The sequence below is a fragment of the Sus scrofa genome, chromosome 10 (assembly GCF_000003025.6).
Source record: "Sus scrofa isolate TJ Tabasco breed Duroc chromosome 10, Sscrofa11.1, whole genome shotgun sequence".
Classification (NCBI taxonomy): domain Eukaryota; kingdom Metazoa; phylum Chordata; class Mammalia; order Artiodactyla; family Suidae; genus Sus; species Sus scrofa.
Window position 1 is genome coordinate 3,350,712 of NC_010452.4, and position 18,540 is coordinate 3,369,251.

Sequence of the window (18,540 nt, forward strand, 5' to 3'; positions counted from 1 at the left end):
CCTGGACAAGTCCCATTCCACATTTCAAATCCAGCCATTGTTGTTCCATCATATTAGCAAAATAATAGGGAAATGCACCCAGTCATATATGCACCTTGTATATAAGGGAGAAAGCTGTTCTGCTTAATTCTGATTGGTTTTCACCCAACTCTATTTTTTCTGGAATTCCAGATGTCTGAAAATGAATTAATGTATAAAAACTTACTAAATGTGTATCCTTAAAAGTAAAATATCTAGTTGACTTAATTAGCAAAAAACTCTAAATTTGTTTCCTTTCCACATGTATTTTATTAATCTTTTCTACTCTTTTTCATTCTTTATTTTTTATTTATTTATTTTTTTTAGGGCCACAACCGTGGCATATTGAGTTCCCAGGCTAGAGGTCTGGGTTGAATCAGAACTGCAGCTGCAGTTCTGCACCACAGCCACAGCAACGCAGAATCTGAGCCACATCTGCAGCCTACACCACAGCTCACAGCAACAGCAACGTCAGATCCTTAGCCCACTGAGTGAGGCCAGGGATGGAACCGGAGTCCTCATAGATGCTAGTCAGGCTCACTACCACTGAGCCATGATGGGAGCTCCTTCACATACATTTCAGATGGATTGACTCGTTGGCAAAGAAACTGATCCACTGATTTAAAAATTTTTGTTCATAGGCACAGCCTGTGCCACCTCAACCTGTATCCTTCCTAGATAAAAATAAGGTAATCGAAGGCATTCTGATTAAGTATTTATAGGTGTTTCAGGAAGAAAAAGGGGAGAAGAAAAGGATGAGTAGCAATGGGAGAAGTAGAAGGATTTGATACAGTTAATTCTTGTATGAAGAAAGCATACTCTGTTATTCTGATTTAACATGAAAAACCCTGCTTTGAATACTGAAATGGAAGTTGTAGGTGTCATTTCATCCTAGTTTCTTCCCTGGGAAATGTAATGCTTCAGCACAATTCTCACCAAAATAAGTTAAGGTGTTGATTTATGGTGACATGTCTCTTTCAATTCAGAGAAATAGGAAGAGGTTGCACTTCAGATCATTTACAGGAGTGATATATGTGGGAATAAACGGAAGTGAGAAATAAAACATTTCTTATAAGATTCCAAATACTTGTTAGGGAAACACAAAAAAAAGAGACCTTTGGTTTATTGGAAGAGGAAAAGCATGCCTGGGATTTAAAAACTCATTATGTATCTATTGGCTTACTGACTTTATTTCATAGGACTGTAAACAGATTTTCTAAAGTTTCAGTGCAAACCCCCAAAACATTGTGAAATATATAGATACAGTATTCTACTTGTATTATGTATACAGTATTCTCCAGTATTCTTCCTTGTATTATATTCAAGGAATTCATAATGTGCTAATACATAGAAACATTCAGTGATTTCAGTATCAGTTCAGCTAATGAGATATTATTTGAAATTCAAATAAACCCTCATCAGCTGAGACAACAGCATATGCTCTCAACATTAATTTGACTTTGTTTCAAAAACAAATGTACTGTAGGTATATGGCTGAGGCCTAAAACACACTTAACATTTTTAAAGGGTTCTATTTCAAATAAGCATGAAAATGCTTTCAGGTCTATTCAACAATGCTTGAAGATGCCACATCCTTTTCCAAGCTGCTCATACTTTTGTTAAGAGTTTTCACTCCTTGTTCAAGGACATAAAATCACCTGTCCAATGAGCCAATAGAGTCAATTTTCTGTGTCAGGTTGTCAGTTTTTATACATTTTTAATTCCACGAGAGTTCCAAGGATTTGACCTGTTTGGCTTTTTTTTTTTTTTTTTTTTTTTTTTTTTTTTTTTTTAAGAGTTGCTGAAAAGAAGTTACTTGTTGAGGTATTTCCCTTTAAAACCCTGTCAGAGTTAGTATGCACATCATTCCTAGGTGCTCCGCCTAAGACAGCTGTGGCTTGATATCCAAGAACAGCAGGTTTCTTGATGTCTCAGGAGCAGGATCAAGGGACTATTTATTTTCAAAGTTTGGACGTTTCTTAGAAACTTTTCATCTGGTTCCCACTAATCAATATTCTACTACAAGTAACAGAAAACTTGATTAAGTGAAGCCTAAAGACATAAAGAGGTTTCTTTTTTAAGGAAAAGGAATTTCTTAGAAAGGAACTAAGGACAGCGGTTCTGCAGTGCGATGCTTTCAGGACCATATCTTATCTGTTTTTTTGTTTGTTCATTTTTGCCTTTCCTTCCATATACTTTACATGCTTTGCTTGTTGGTTTTTTCTTGACATCACAAGCTTCAAATACCACAACGTTTTTCAGTGTAAGGAGCCATGGCTGTTGACTTCTTTCAGGAAGAAGCAGCCATCATAGACTCTCCCACATTAGACTTCTGCTTATATGAGAACCATGCCAGGTAGACATCTCTAACTTAAAATGCAACTGGGAAAAGTAGTTTTATTTTGGCACAACACAGTGAACAAAATCAAGGTTCCATTAGTAGGAATAAAAGACCCGTTAATATCAAATAGGCAATTAATAGCAGATGAGACACCCATTCTCAATTGACAAAGCATACAGTTGTTTCTGCGTTACCTCCTCAGCTCCTGTTTGGTGCTCTCACAACCAAACCCTATAACACTCTGAAATGTGTTAAGACGACCTCATAAGTAAAAAGAGGATGAGAAGAAATCTTGAGTAAATGATTGCATTTAGATAAGTATGTGATTATCATAAAGTCCAAACAAATTCCCTTTTGTAGGTTAAACATTTCATGAAAACCATTTACTCTGATTCATGATTATTTTCTGGCAGGTCAGTCCGATGCTAGAAGAACTAGTAAACATGATTAAAAGGGCTTGTTGCCAAACTGAGATTCATGTGCCTGACCTACAGGGAGGCCAAGAGAAATGAAGCATCAGAGTCTAGAGTGGAGAAAGGCGTATTGCAGGGCCAAGCAAGGAAACAGGTGGCTTGTGCTCAAAACCCCCAAACTCCCTAATGGTTTTCAGGGAGAAATTTTACAGGCAACATTTGAGGTGAGGGCTGCTGAAGTGTGTGACTTTCCTCTAACTGGTTGGTGGTGACACAACAGGGTGTGTTCCAGGAGGCTCAGAAAGCCTTCTGGTTCCAACCAGTCTGGGGTCCACATGCTTGGCGCCACCTGGGTGGCGGCCTTAGTTTCTGTAGAAGACCTCAGAGACAGGGGTCAGCTTGCTATGCACCCCCCACCCCCCACCTCCACCAGGACGAATCAGGACCCTGCTCACCACTGCACTCTTGTTCCTTTCTTTCCTTCTTTCGTCTTTCTTTCTCTCTCTCTCTTCCTTCCTTTTTCTTTATAGAACTGCACCTGCGGTATATGGAAGTTCCCAGGCTGTGGGTTGAATTGAAGCTATAGCTGTCAGCTTACACCACAGCCACAGCGATGCCAGATCCGAGCCACCTCTTTAACCTACACCACAGTTCATGGCGATGCCAGATCCTTAACCCACTGAGTGAGGCCAGGGATCAAACCTGTGTCCTTATGGATGCTAGCTGGGTTGTTACCACTGAGCCACAGCAGGAACTCCACTGCACTCTTGTTTCTTGACTACTTTTCCTCTGTTTCTGCATTCCCTCCCCTCCCTAAGTAGGGAAGTAATTGTTTGAATCTAGCCTTTGTAACCCAGGGAAGGTGTGGGAGGCTGAAAGCCTTCTTCCTACAAACAAGAAATGAAGGACCCAGAAAGGATTTTGTGGAGGCCCCCGAAGGGTCTTGCTCAGCATCATGTTTACATAATAAAAGTTAAACTTTCAGAATCAAAGACAAGTTGACTTTAGTCCTGTAGCCACTTAGTGGTCGTTGCTGTTATTTCCCTTTCACGGAAGATCCATGAGACCTAAAACTCTCTTACTGTAGCTGAAAACAGAATCTCAGGTGGCTTCAGTCCTTTGCTTACATGGACAGAATGGTTTTGGACCACTCCGATCCAAGGCACTTCAGAATTCTGTTTAGACTGCATGACTCTCACTATCTCCTGACTTTAACTGCCTGTGAAATACGGGTTTGGGTAGCTTGCCCTTGACTAAACATGGTAGAAAGACCATTGACGACCATGATGATAGCAAGAGGCCATCTCACTTCCTGTTGGTTGGTTAATCTAGAAACAAGGTGGTCCTTCCCAGTGCCTCCAGAGCTGATCTGGGCTGCCGAAGTATCTCAGGCAGCGCTCACCTCGGAAGGTAGACTGAAATTACAATTTCCTAGAAAAACGTCCTTTTCAACATTTACTCATGTAGTATGTTTTTCTTGGGCCAGTGGTATCCTAGCTAATCGAGTGGAGGGGAAAGAGCACGGGCTCTGGCTCATTTAGGGACAGTCTGTGCCGTCACGTAAGGGGCTCCCTGGGCATCTGAGTTCCTCACCCGGGCATGTGGGTGAGGACAGTACTCAGCTCACTGTGTCGTTACAAGGACTAAGCGTCAATATATGGTTAAATGGTCCCTGGCACGTTGTAAGTGCCCTCGTGTAGTTGTAGTTATTACTTCACGGTGCCCCTGAAGAGTGCCCGATTGCTCTGGTGGCCCTGAGGACAGCAGGGGATGTGGTTTTGACCTCTACCACCACATCCTGATGGGCCTGATGAATTAAGTCTGCAATGGTCTTTCTTAACTCTTGGCTTGCAAATGACTTATGACTTGATTACGTCAAAGCCACTTTGTTTGGGGGTCTGGTGGCGTTGTTTTCCTTTGAGATCCCCCAGGAATCGTTTTATTATTAAAAGATGATAAATAGCAAAGGTGATAAAATTCAAAAGTTATTAAAAAAATTACATTACATTTAAAAAATTCTTTTAAATTATCTGTTTTTCTATTCATTTATTCTGTTCATTTGTTATAATTTAAAATAAATTTGGTTTTTTAATTTTATTTTTTTAATAATTTAATGAATTTTACTATTATATTCATAGTTGTATAACCATCATCACAGCCTACTTTTAGGACATTTCATCCCAAATCCCCAGCCCAGTCCACCCCTCCTCCCCCCATCTGTCCCCTTTGGAGACCATAAGGTTTTCAAAGACTGTGAGTCCATTTCTGTTGTGCACATAAGTTCATTTGTATCCTCTTTTTAGATTTCACATATATGTGATATCATATGATGTTTGTCTCTCACTGTCTAAAGTTAATTTGTAAGCAAAAAAATTAGTGATATCTCATTTTGAAGTGATTTGAAAGTGGGTTTACTGTTCAAAATTAAATTAAGGCTTGACTGTTAACACTAAGGAATGGACTTATGGATTTTCCCCCTGCCAAGAAAACAGATTAAGTTCTTGAAGTGACACAAGTTTCTCCCTTTCTTCCAAAAGATAAGAGGCTCCCATTTGTATTGTTGTGGTTTTCCCTGAAAATAGAAGAGCAGAATACATTTTGAATACCCATTTGATTTGTGTCACTGCTGATATCATCCAGAGTGACTCATTTTTTTCCCCAATGAGATGATCCTGTGGCTAATGGAACATCTTGTGCACTGAAAAAAGAAATAAAAGGACGTTCTACATTATATGTCTGCCCAAGAATCCAAGAATTAAAGTGCTTGCTCTACTATCTATTTTCTGAATAGATGTGTAATCATCATTTAAGCTAATTCATCATTTATTATTTTCTCCTCTAGAAAATAATAAGGCCACAGAAGGCTAGACTTGCTAGATTGCTTTCATTTTCTAAACAGTCATTGCATACATTCTGCTTTTATTTTCCATAGACTTAAGTGTAATATTAAATTGGTAATGAATTAGAAGATGACACTTGTCTTAGAATGGGATGGTCTAACATAAATAGCACACTAAAGAGTGGCTCAAATCACATGCATTTATTTCCCATACTTCTGGAGGCTGGAAGACTGAGATCAAGGCACTGGCACACAGCGGAAAGAGAGATGGCTGACTAGGTCCTTTTTCAAAGGGCACTAATCTCCTCCATGAGGGCTCCGCCCTAGGCACCTAAGTACCTCCCAAAGGCCTTATCTCCCAATACTCTCACTTTAGGATTAGGATTAGGATTTTATCATTCGAATTTTGAGAGAATACAAACATCCCATCCCTTGAGATACCTCTGTTCCTTTTCATTTCCATGAACAATGCTACATCACCTGAAATAGGTCAAAGGTTATTGCTTATATTCATATGCTAAGCAAGAAAACTTTTAGAGATGTAAATTGCTATTCTTGAAATCTCTGTATAAATTTTGCAACATTTAACACATACACAAACCACAGTAATTGCTTATTTCCATAAAGGATCACATGCATTTTGGGTGATAGTGTGGTGTAACCATTAGTCACGATTTTAATTCAGAGCACATGTGGCCTTGTGCTGGCCATGCTGGCCTTGTCCCCAGCACAAACAAAAGCCACACCCTCAGTGCAACAGCTTTTAACATATGTATTTTTGTCTTTTTAGGGCCACACCTGCAGCATATGGAGTTTGCCAGGCTAGGGGTGGAATCGGAGCTTTAGCTGCCAGCTTACCCCACAGCCACAGCAACACGGGATCCGAGCTGCATCTGTGACCTACGCCGTAGCTCACGGCAGTGCTGGATCCTTGACCCCACTGAGGGCGGCCAGGGATCTAACACACATCCTCCTGAATACCAGTCTGGTTCTTTACCACTGAGCCACAAGGGGAACTCCAACTCTTCATGTATTTTGATGAAGATTATCTAAGCAGGACCCCTGAAAGTTAGTATTTCCGTGGTGTTTTTTCCAGTGGTCCACTTTGTGAAACCCTAAAGCTCCAGGATCCCTACCCACATTCAGTCCTTAAAGATGACCAGTTTAGGAGTTTCTACTGTGGTGCAGTGGGTTAAGAATTCAACTGCAGTGGCTCAGGTCACTACAGAGGTGCAGGTTTGATCCCTGGCCTGGCACAGTGGGTTAAAAGGGTCCTGTGTTGAGGCAGCTGTGGCATAGGCTGCAGCTGCTTCTTGGATTCAATCGCTGGCCTGGGAACTTCCATATGCCACGGGTGCAGCAATTAAAAAAAAAAAAATCACCAGTTTAAGGATTCTAGCCCAATGAATCAAATTCCTAAAGAATAATCTATAGTTTATATTATTATTTGATGACATAGATGTCACATGACTTATAAGACTTGTACAATTTGGCTAGTCAGAGTCCCTCTTACAGGAATCTTAAATGCGAAGCCCCTTTTTTATCATAAAATGTAGTTGTCATGGGCTAAGAGCAAGAAAGTTTTAACTGACTCTCATTTCTTGGGGAAGAAGAAATTTTCCTCTACCTTTCTCTGTTCTTCTGGCTGATCTAGAAATTAAATTGACAGATTGTTCTCCTGTTAATCCGTCTCAATCAAACAAGAGTTTAATAACATATACACACAAGAGAGACACAGGGAAACTAAGTAACTTGCCAAAATGGCCAAAAAACCTCACCTTAAATACCTTCCTCAGCTAAAGACAAAAGAGGATGTTGGAGGTGGCGGTTGGGGACTTCAAAAGGGAGGAAGACGGTTCTCACGGAGACGGAGACGGAGACGAAATATTGGAAAACAAACGTTTGCTGGGGCCATGCGGAGACGGTGGGACACGGAGTGGCCTCAGATCTCTCTGGTGATAGCTCGGACCAGGGAACAGACACTTTATCTAAGTTCCTTAGACAGCAAAGGGAGCAGCAAAAAGAAAAGCTTCCGGGGTCTTTCGCGCCTTGATTATTTTCAGCACAAAATCATCTACATTCCAAAGAGATATTTTAGGGTGGCAAAATTTGCTCCCAACACACCCCTAATGACATTATTTATGGATATATTTATGGGCACAAATATTACCAGCCAGGAGGTCTGAGCCCACTCATCATTTTATACGGACAGCTTCATCCCTGGATAATGCTAGAAAAACACTGCCAATTAACACCTCACTGAGTCCCCATGTTTCTTTTCCTCATGTTTCCATTCCCTTTATTTATTTTTTAATTTTTTAAATTATAGTTGATTTACAACATTCTGTCAATTTCTGCTGTACAGCAAAGTGACACACACACATATATATATACACATTCTTTTTCTCATATTATCTTCCATCATATTCTATCTCGAGACTGGATATAGTTCCTTGGGCTGTACAGCAGGACTTCATTGCTTATCCATTCTAAATGTAATAATTTTCATCTACAAATCCCTCCTTGTCTTTTATTTAGATAAATAATTTTGTATATTTGTTAATACCATTGATTAGTCTGACGTCACATTCCTTTGTTCCAGTTTCTGAATTGGCAGATACTCTATTTTTTTTTCCCAAAATGACATCACATCTACTTGTCTATGTAGTGGATTAATGATTTAATCAGCACTCTTGAGTGTTCCTGTGCGCCACACAGTCATAGTTCACGATAAGTTCAACAAAACCTTCGCAATTTTGTGGTTAGTATACAACACTAACCAGTAATATGTGATAAAATAAATGTTATTTCTACATTACCCACAGTTGATCAATAATTTGAATGGCAAAATAATCTACATAATACTGATTCCTTGTAAGTTATACTTAGAGTGTTTTGCACGTTTTTAGATTTCCATGTGTGACACAGAAAAGCATGATGTTATCAGTCTTGTCATTTACTCTCAAGATTACTTTTTAAATATATATTTAATCCGTGCCAAGTGCTATACCAGGCACAAAACCTGTCTTAAAGCTCCTCTTCCTCCTGAAGGAAAGCATAAGGTAAGCAGATAGTTACAATAAATTATGTTCTATACAGAGCTCCTAGTAAGTACCCGGTACCATGTGTTGCGTGAAACACACACACACACACACACACACACACACACACACACACACACACACACACACACACACACACACGCTGCAAGAACTGTGTGTTGAGTTTTTTTCAGGATCTGATTGAGGACTACAGCCTGGGAAACAGTGTCTCAGACAGATCTGGGGCACTGCTATAGAGAGACAGTGGAGAGGCCAGCATCTGTAGGGATTTCGTATGAATTTAGGGGAAATAAGCAGTCTGGCATACATCTCAAAAAACGGTTACTGCTAGTTACAAGGATCACGGATCTCAGTTCATGTGTTTAGCGTTTATGTTTAGGAAGATGTACAGATCTGGGTTCATTATTATTATTTTTTGCTGTGATAGCTCTTAACCACTGAAAGGGGTCTGTTTTTCCAAAGCACAGAGCACCTTATCCTGTTTTTATCCTGCCTTCCTTTCAGGGGGTACTATTAGTCAACTGCAGTGGTTAATGACTGGATTCTCACAGAACCGGATGGTGGGCAACAGACCCCTTCTTTGGGTTATAAATCTGGCCAAGCTTTGGGAGATTTTTCATGACCAGTTTGTCTCACAGTGGTAGGAAGGCTCATTCCTAGGTCAGGAGAAGACTTCACTCATAGGCCACACAATATGCTATTACTGGACTAAGCCCTGCTGATAGCAGATGTTTAAGTCTCTAGGCCACCTGTCTTACTAGACTCTGACAGTCTAGGAAATGATTCTCTTGTGACTTCTTCCCAAATGTAGAGTTACACTATTACAATCATTTTATATATTTATTATTTTATTTATATTTATTTTTTAATTTTTTTGTCTTTTTAGGGCCACACCCATGGCATATAGATGTTCCCAGGCTAGGGGTCGAATCGGAGCTATAGCTGCTGGCCTACACCAGAGCCACAGCAGTGGCAGATCTGAGCCTCCTCTGCAACCTACCCCACATCTCATGGCAACACCAAATCCTTAACCCACTGAGTGAGGCCCAGGATCAAACCTGCGCCTTCATGGATACTAGGCAGATTTGTTTCTACTAAGCCACAATGGGAACTCCTATTACAGTCATTTTAGTCTTGTATAAAACTATATGTTTGGTCAATCATTTCTGGCCACTTAGTCGTCATTAGTTTTTTGGATTTTTCAAGTTAATCTATTTTTACATCGTTTTATTAAAGTGTAGTCGATTTACAGCATTGTGTCAGTTTCTGCTCTACAGCACAGTGCCCCAGTCATATGCATACTTATGTTCTTTTTCTCCTGTTATCTCTCATCATGTTCTAGCCCAAGAGACTGGACACAGTTTCCTGTGCTGTCCAGTAGGACCTCACTGCTTATCCATTCTAAATGGAATAGCTTGCATTATTGTGGTCAGAGGCTCAGTTACCTAGTGGGTTATAAAGAAACCACGATTTTAGAGAACAGGCAGAACTTAAGTAATATAACTAGTAGCCTTAATAAGTCATAAATAAGAATTCAAGTCAGGAACTTCCATTAGGTGCAGCCCAGTGTATCTCTAGTCATCTGACCGAAACTATTTTATACTAATTGTTACTTTTAAGGGTAATGATATATTTACATTATTCATAAGGCACTCCAGGCCAATATCCTAGTATTATTATTCTGATTATTCTTAGTGTGATTTAATTGTTCATTATAAGGGGAACTTTAAACTAAAATGACTGAAGCCTGGAGTTACCCATTTAAATCTAGCCTGGAACTATTAAGAGTCCCTCTTAATAAAGGGGTGGTTATGGGTTTTGACTGAAATTTAGCCAACTGCTCTGATTGAGCTTGAGAACTTTTAAAGAAAATTTATACTTGTGGCCATAATCAAAGCAAGTAATAACCAGAATGGCTCAAACAGAAGAATAAATTCTTTCTTCTTGAATGAATTTCTTAAAGGCCATCCAATCAAAGCCTAGGAGAGGAGAAATTCACCGAGACAGGAGTTGCCACCCTGGCACAGTGGATTAAGAATCCTACTGTAGCAGCTCAGGTTGCTACAGAGGTATGAGTTCCACGCCCTGCTTATTAGCACAGTGGGCTAAAGGATCTGACATTGCTATAGTTGTGGCAGAGGTCACAGATGTGGCTTGGATTCAGTCCCTGGCCCGGGAACTTCCATATGCCATAGGTGCAGCCATAAATTAAAAATAATAATAAATTCACCAAGTAACTAGAAGTGCTGGACATAGTTAACTGACCAAACTCAGCCTACACCACAGCTGCGTCAATGCTGGATCCTTAACCAACTGCCCTGGGCAGGGGGTCGAACCCCCACCTCCGCAGTGACCTGAGCTGCTGCAGAGATGACACTGGGTCCTTAACCACAGTGGGGACTCCTGTCAATGGCTTTTTATTTATTTATTTATTTTTTTGTCTTTTTTTTTTTTGTTGTTGTTGTTGTTGTTGTTGTTGTTGCTATTTCTTGGGCCGCTCCCGTGGCACATGGAGGTTCCCAGGCTAGGGGTTGAATCGGAGCTGTAGCCACCGGCCTACGCCAGAGCCACAGCAACGCAGGATCCGAGCCGCGTCTGCAACCTACACCACAGCTCACGGCAACGCCGGATCGTTAACCCACTGAGCAAGGGCAGGGACCGAACCCTCGACCTCATGGTTCCTAGTCGGATTCGTTAACCACTGCGCCACGACGGGAACTCCTCAATGGCTTTTTAAATGCTGTTTTCCCCTGTTTCTTTCTTCTGTTCTTCCATAATCCATAGTTCTTTCACTTCAGTTTCTTTTTCTCTCCCCCTTACTCCCTCCCGACCTCCTTTCTCCCTTTCTTTCCTACTTCCTCTGTTTAGCAAATATTTATTGATGTGCCACTAAGTAGATGTCAGGAACAAGGCCACATGTTTGATAAAAAGCAACAAAAGATCTGCCTGCCAGACATTCATTTTTCAACATTATATCCTCTTTCCTAGTCAGAGTTTATGTGAAGAGAAGTTATACCTGAAAATTTAAAATGCGGCATTACTGTGTTTTACTATTTAGGTATATAGTTTAAAAAATACTTGCTACAGCAAAATGTGCATTTTAATGTTGACAACATTTCTCTTCCAAAAACATTGTTAAAAAAAAAAATTTAAAGTGGTTACATTCTACTTTGTCAGAAGAAAACTATGTGATCTTTTAAGTGAAAAATCCATGTACACTCCTGAAATGTGTTCCATTTTCTACTTCTGACTGCTGCCTTCACCAATATTTTACAAGGAGTAAAGACTGATTCTTGCATTTTGTTCCTTTAAAAATCTAGTCTCTATTTGTGAAATGCGGTAAGACACTCAAAAGGTAGGTAATAGAGGAGCAAGGACAAGAAGCAGAAAGGAAGAAAATCCGCTAGCTCCTCTGTCCCAGAGAACGGGAGCTCGGCCCGCGTGCCCGGTTATCACTATCCATACGTGACGAGCTGAAACGCATGACGCTGGGAACGCGTTCCTTCAGTTACGCATCTGCGGGGATGTGAGAAGGCTTGGAAGAGCCTGAAAGCTGGAAAAGCCATTGCTTTTCTAAAGTGTCCAAATGAGTCTTTCCACAGTGCCCTCATTTTGGGAGCTCTGCCTTTAGCCTTAGGTCTATTTATTTCATTTTTTGTTTGTTCTTATGATTTGGAAACATGATGAGAGCGTAGAGTGAGAGATGAATTGGCTCAGGGAATTTATGCTTTGGTTCTAGGGGAGAAAATACCGTTTTCAATCCAGATAGGATATTTATTTTATATTGTTATGTTAGATATAAACAGAACTACAGAAACGAAGAGAGGAAAAGAAGGGAGAAAGGGAAAGAGGATTATAAAAAAGTAAAAAAAAAAAAAAAAGGGAAGGAAGGAAGGAAAGGGAAAGAGAAGGAAGGCAAGAGGGAGGGTGATTAGTTCATTGAGAACGAACTGATGAAATAAATATGTCAGTAACTACAGATAACAAATCATTAATAATTTCTATCTTCGGAGGCTGAATGCAGAAATAATGAATCAAGCTATTTTCTAAGCCAGAAAAGGGAGGAGGCTTTTTGCACATTTTTTCTGCAGCAAGAAAACAAAGAACCAGAGGAGAGGAGGAAAGATACTTATATAGAGATGATGGCTCAGGAAGTGCCAAACGGCTATTTCACAACCCTGGGCACCCTCATGGGAGAGCTTTTCTAAGCACTGATTTTTAAAGTATCTTGGGAAAGTTAGATATGAAGGTAGTAAGTGTTCCAGTCAGTGTTTTTCAGTGTGAGAAATAAGTAAGAAGAAAAAGTTTCGTGTTTTGGTTGGCTTCGGCTTGGTTTTACATTTTCTTCTGGGTCTACAGAAAAGAGTTACATTTAGGGACTCGGGAAGAGAAATGTTTTTTTTAATATTTTATTTTAAATTTTATTCAGATTTTTATATAGATTTGTGCAAATGTCAAAATATATGTTATGTATCGCCACTTCCTGCAACATGTGATTTAGGTCTTCATAACTATATTAGGTATGTAGTCTAGGGCTCTAAATTTCAGTTAAAAATAGGCTTATGAGAAAATGTTCCTTTAATTCATCTATGCATTTGACCTAATATTCATTAAATATCAGAGGGCTGTGATTTCTCAGCATTCTGCAGGGCAGTAGGATATAAAGCTATAACCAAAGCATGCACGATTCTGCCAAGTTGGATATTATATTTAATGGGATAAATGGAGTATAAACAAGTAAGTACACAATATAACATTTTAAGTGGGAAAAGGCACTGTAAGGAGAAATAAGTAAGTGTTATGAGAGGAATAAAGGAGTCATTGAATTTATTTGGAAAAAAGGGAGGAGTTTTTTTTTTTTTTTTTTTTTTTTTTTTTGTAAGTGTTACACTGCAAGGGGAGAATGAGCAAGGGCCAAAAATGAATATACAAAAATGAGTATATAGTGCAAATATTGCACTCAATACCATAATAAAATATTATTGTTTACAAGGATTAATACCTGTATTTACCAGTATTCAGCATATACAAATTCTTTAAAAGAGCAGCAGTGTAATAAACTTACAGGATTGAGTACAATACATATGATTTATAGAAAAGCTCGTATATGCTAAATAATGAACACTGGAAAGGATACCAAAAATAGATATGATTTTTGAGTGTCTACTGGGCACATGTTCTATACGAGACTGAAACCATCCATACCGTCTGAGCCTATTTCTCACAAGAACTCAATATGGAAGCTGTTACTGCTGTTCCCATTTCTCACATGAGAGGACTGCAAGCGAGAGAGGCCTTTCAACTTTTCCATGATCATGTCACTAGTATGAGAAAGCAGCATGATAAAAACAATTATCTGGGAGTTCCCGTCGTGGCTCAGTGGTTGGCGAATCCGACTAGGAACCATGAGGTTTCGGGTTCGATCCCTGGCCTTGCTCAGGGGGTTAAGGATCCAGCGTAGCCGTGAGCTGTGGTATAGGCCGGAAGCTACAGCTCCAATTGGACCCCTAGCCTGGGAACCTCCATATGCTGCGGGAATGGCCCAAGAAATGGCAAAAAGACAACAAACAAACAAACAAACAAAACCAATTATCTGATCATGGGGCCACACGCTTTTCCTTCTTTATTTTCCTGAGATTTTTAAACAGGAAGGAATTTGAGTAATGTGGGAAAACAGGAAAAGTAGATCTTAAATTTGCATCACGATTAGCCTGATTTCCGGATATAAATAAGAAAAAATGTTAATGATTCAAATCAAACACATTCAACTAACGCACTTAACCCTTATTCAAACAACTTCTAGTTGGTTTTAATGAGATATTTTCAACAATTTTCTTGAGCAGCCTGGAAGGATAAAAATCAAGCATGTTTTAATAATATTTTCCTTCTCAGTGGGTACTTGTTCTTTCAGTGTTGATGAAACCCTAGAATTTAAATCCATTGACTGACAATTTAGAGTTGTTTATTTTTCTTTTATTTTTGTTTTACTTCCTATTTAGGCTTCCTGCAGCATTAGGGCTCCATGAAGCCAAGAGTGAATGAAGGAACAATCGTCATTTATACGCTCGAATTCTACTCTAGATATTTGATGATAAAAATCACTTTTAGTTGCTGTGGTGTGGCATCATTTCAAAACTATAACCAACCCATTTATATTCGCAAGCAGCTTCCAAGTACACTAGTAAGAGCCCATGTGGTCTCTTGAGAAAGTATTTCATGCAGTTTTTCAGTTCGAATCAAGTGTATCTATTCCCCCCCCACCCCCGGCTTTTTAGGGCCACACCCTTGGCATATGGAAGTTCCCAGGTTGAATCAAAGCTACAGCTGTTGACCTATGCCAAGGTCACAGCAATGCCAAATCCAAGCCACATCTGTGAGCTACACCACAGCTTACAGCAACACCTGATCCTCAACCCACTGAGCAAGGCCAGAGATTGAACCCGCAACCTCATGGTTCCTGGTCAGATTCATTTCCACCGGGCCCCATGGAAACTCCAAGTATATCTATCTTTATCTAAGCTTGTGCAGTGATGAATTAAAAAAATATATATAATATAAATACAGGCAATATATTTATACATGTTTTTTCAACTATGAACTATATGGATTTTTTATTTCAGTTAAATGAAGAACTGGAAAGAACGTAAAAAAGTGACAGTGAAGCTTTCAGACTTAAGGTTACTTGACTGCCGGGGACACACACACACACACACACACACACACTGAATGTCTTTGTAGTTTACATAGATTCCTTTTGTTTTGCATTTCTAGAACCTCAACCTACTGGCTCACGCGCATCCAGTCTTTTCTCTACTGCAATGAGAACGGCCTCCTGGGCAGCTTTTCCGAGGAGACACACTCGTGCACGTGTCCCAACGACCAGGTGGTCTGCACCACCTTCCTGCCCTGCACCGTGGGCGACGCAGCCGCCTGCCTCACCTGCGCCCCCGACAACCGCACGCGCTGTGGCGCCTGCAACACGGGCTACATGCTGAGCCAGGGGCTCTGCAAGCCCGAGGTGGCCGAGTCTACCGATCACTACATCGGCTTCGAGACGGACCTGCAAGACCTCGAGATGAAGTACCTGCTACAGAAAACGGACAGACGAATAGAGGTCCATGCCATCTTCATCAGCAACGACATGCGCCTCAACAGCTGGTTCGACCCGTCCTGGCGGAAGCGGATGCTGCTCACTTTGAAGAGCAACAAGTACAAGTCCAGCCTGGTCCACATGATCTTGGGTCTCTCTCTGCAGATATGCTTAACGAAAAACAGCACCCTGGAGCCGGTGCTGGCCGTGTACGTCAACCCCTTCGGAGGCAGCCACTCTGAGAGCTGGTTTATGCCTGTGAATGAAAACAGCTTTCCCGACTGGGAGCGGACTAAGCTGGACCTGCCGCTGCAGTGTTACAACTGGTCGCTGACTCTGGGGAACAAGTGGAAGACGTTTTTTGAGACGGTGCACATCTACCTGAGGAGTCGCATCAAGTCCAACGGCCCCAACGGCAATGAGAGCATTTACTACGAACCTCTGGAGTTTATCGACCCGTCCCGGAACCTGGGTTATATGAAAATCAATAACATCCAAGTGTTTGGCTACAGCATGCACTTTGACCCGGAAGCGATTCGGGACCTGATCCTGCAGCTGGACTACCCCTACACTCAGGGATCCCAGGACTCAGCACTTTTGCAGCTTCTGGAGATAAGAGACCGTGTAAATAAACTCTCCCCGCCCGGTCAGCGTCGTCTAGATCTTTTCTCTTGCTTGCTTCGTCACAGACTCAAGCTGTCTACGAGTGAGGTGGTGAGGATCCAAGCTGCCCTGCAGGCGTTTAATGCCAAATTGCCCAACACAGTGGATTATGACACGACCAAATTATGTAGTTAACCATAAATGTCAAGCACAACCCAAAACCTTGAAGGAGTTTTTACAGTGCTTTTGTGGAACACGTTATGTTTGGAAGAGTACATTTCAATTGTCTTTTCAATATCTGTCTTATATCAGTCAATAACATTGGATGGCAACTTACACACATGAACTTGCTGACAATGAATATATTATACTGCAGTTTTGGTTTATGAATGAAATAAATACTGACACCAGTCTAGAAGACATTCTACTTTTTACAATAAATTTCATTTGTAATTTTATATGTTCCGTGGCAATGCTTTTGTGCATTACATCCTCTAGAGGGAACATAAAAAGATACCAATAAAATTTTGTAGCTGAACAGTTATTAAAAAGAAGTGCTGTGGGATTCCTTTTTTCCACGAAATGAGTTCTATTTAGATATAGCTTGTTAGAACCTGGGGAAAAATTCACCAAGACTTTTTGATGGACACATTTGAAGATCCCTTTCAACAGCCTTTAAGGAAAACCCACCTAGGTAGAATGCTTAGGATTCAGTTGTATGTTTGTGCTGAACAGCAAAATGGCAGTGCTTTATTTACTACCTATACTCATAAACCATTCCTAGAGACATCATCATTATTATGAATAACAGATAAAAGTAATTCCCAGCTAAATATCAAAACATTTTGGCAAACATACAGAAGAGTCAGTGTGACTATAAGAACATTATGGAGAAAGTAAACCCTTAATTAACTTCGCAACTTACTCTGTCATTCTTTTTCAACATTACAATAACCAGCCATCAGGGTACTCTGCACAATCATTTCCATTCCAAGTACTGAAACCCTAGTTCTTCCAACACTCGACCAATGTCAATAAAATAACATTTTTAGAATTCACAAATTGTAAGGTGTTGGTGTAAAAGAAATGATCAAAAAACGAATTCAAATGTTTTTCATCTCAGAGAAACTACTCTTACCAAAATATATTTTAAAGAACAAACTTTCAATACAAACTAATTTTGGTTTGAAATTCCCATATTACTCCTGGTGTGATGTTAGTTTAGTTATATAATTAGTACTTTTTAGCTATGAATTTTAATTGCATTTTTGTTTTAATATATGGATGATCTGTGAAGTATGGTTATGATATTTTCACTCAGCTCTTGTCTAAGTATTTCATAAACATATCTTATAAAGTAATCAAATGTACTGTCCAGCCCAGCTTCCCTGTTGAGGCTGTGAAGTCATTTCTCAGGGCGCAGAGAAGGGATCTCATAACTTGAATGAAAAGAATGAGACTGATCACAAAAACATCACACCCATATTCTGGATTCTCCAACTGTTTTTTAAGATTCCAAAGCATTTTAAGAACAGGTAGTTCAGACAACAGATATTTATTCAAAATAATGATAAGCATGGCATAATTTTTCCCTCAGTATCTGGGTAGCTGATTTTCTTCCTTCATGCACCTGATTTTTTGTTTTGTTTTGGCTATCGTAGGTAATTCAGTTGAAAATATACACAAGGCATTAAACACCACCCTTCTGGTATCATAGCAAATATTCTTTTCATTTAATTCTGACAACACTAGGTTATAGATTATTATTCTCATTTTCTTGGTGGGAAAAAAAAAAACAAAAACAAAACAGAGGCTCAAGGTAGTTTTTCAAATTCCCTAAGATCACAAACCCAAAAGTTAAAAGACCAAGATTCTAACACAAATTTTCTGCAGTGAATCTATCTTCTTTTCACTGTGTCACTGAGCTTTAAATGAACCATTCTATTTCTATATTTAATTCTATGAAAAGGTTTATGGAGAAGAAAGAATCACTTATGAAAACGAGGTCTAAATAATAATAAAACGCATACCTTCACAGTACACCCGAGTAGTTAAATGAAACCCGAATTCATCATCCACTGGATGACCAAGCTGATCAAATACAGACAAAACACTGAAAAAGACATTTGCTGTAAAAGTCAGAATTGCCACTGCTACTTTTCCAGAAGCATCCT

The 18,540-nt window shown here is 39.8% G+C and overlaps 1 protein-coding gene across 3 annotated transcripts in view; it reads left to right on the top strand.

Moving 5' to 3' along the window:
- Window positions 1-16,918, top strand: part of BRINP3 (BMP/retinoic acid inducible neural specific 3) — a 404,393-nt gene extending 387,475 nt beyond the window's left edge. Inside the window, exon 8 of one of the 3 annotated variants that reach the window (XM_013980016.2) lies at window positions 15,445-16,912. In XM_013980016.2, the coding sequence (XP_013835470.1) occupies window positions 15,445-16,561 (1,117 nt within the window). In that variant the 3' untranslated portion in view covers window positions 16,562-16,912. Of the gene's footprint in view, window positions 1-15,444 lie in introns of all 3 variants that reach the window. The other 2 variants (XM_013980017.2, XM_005667914.3) reach the window with 2 other exon arrangements.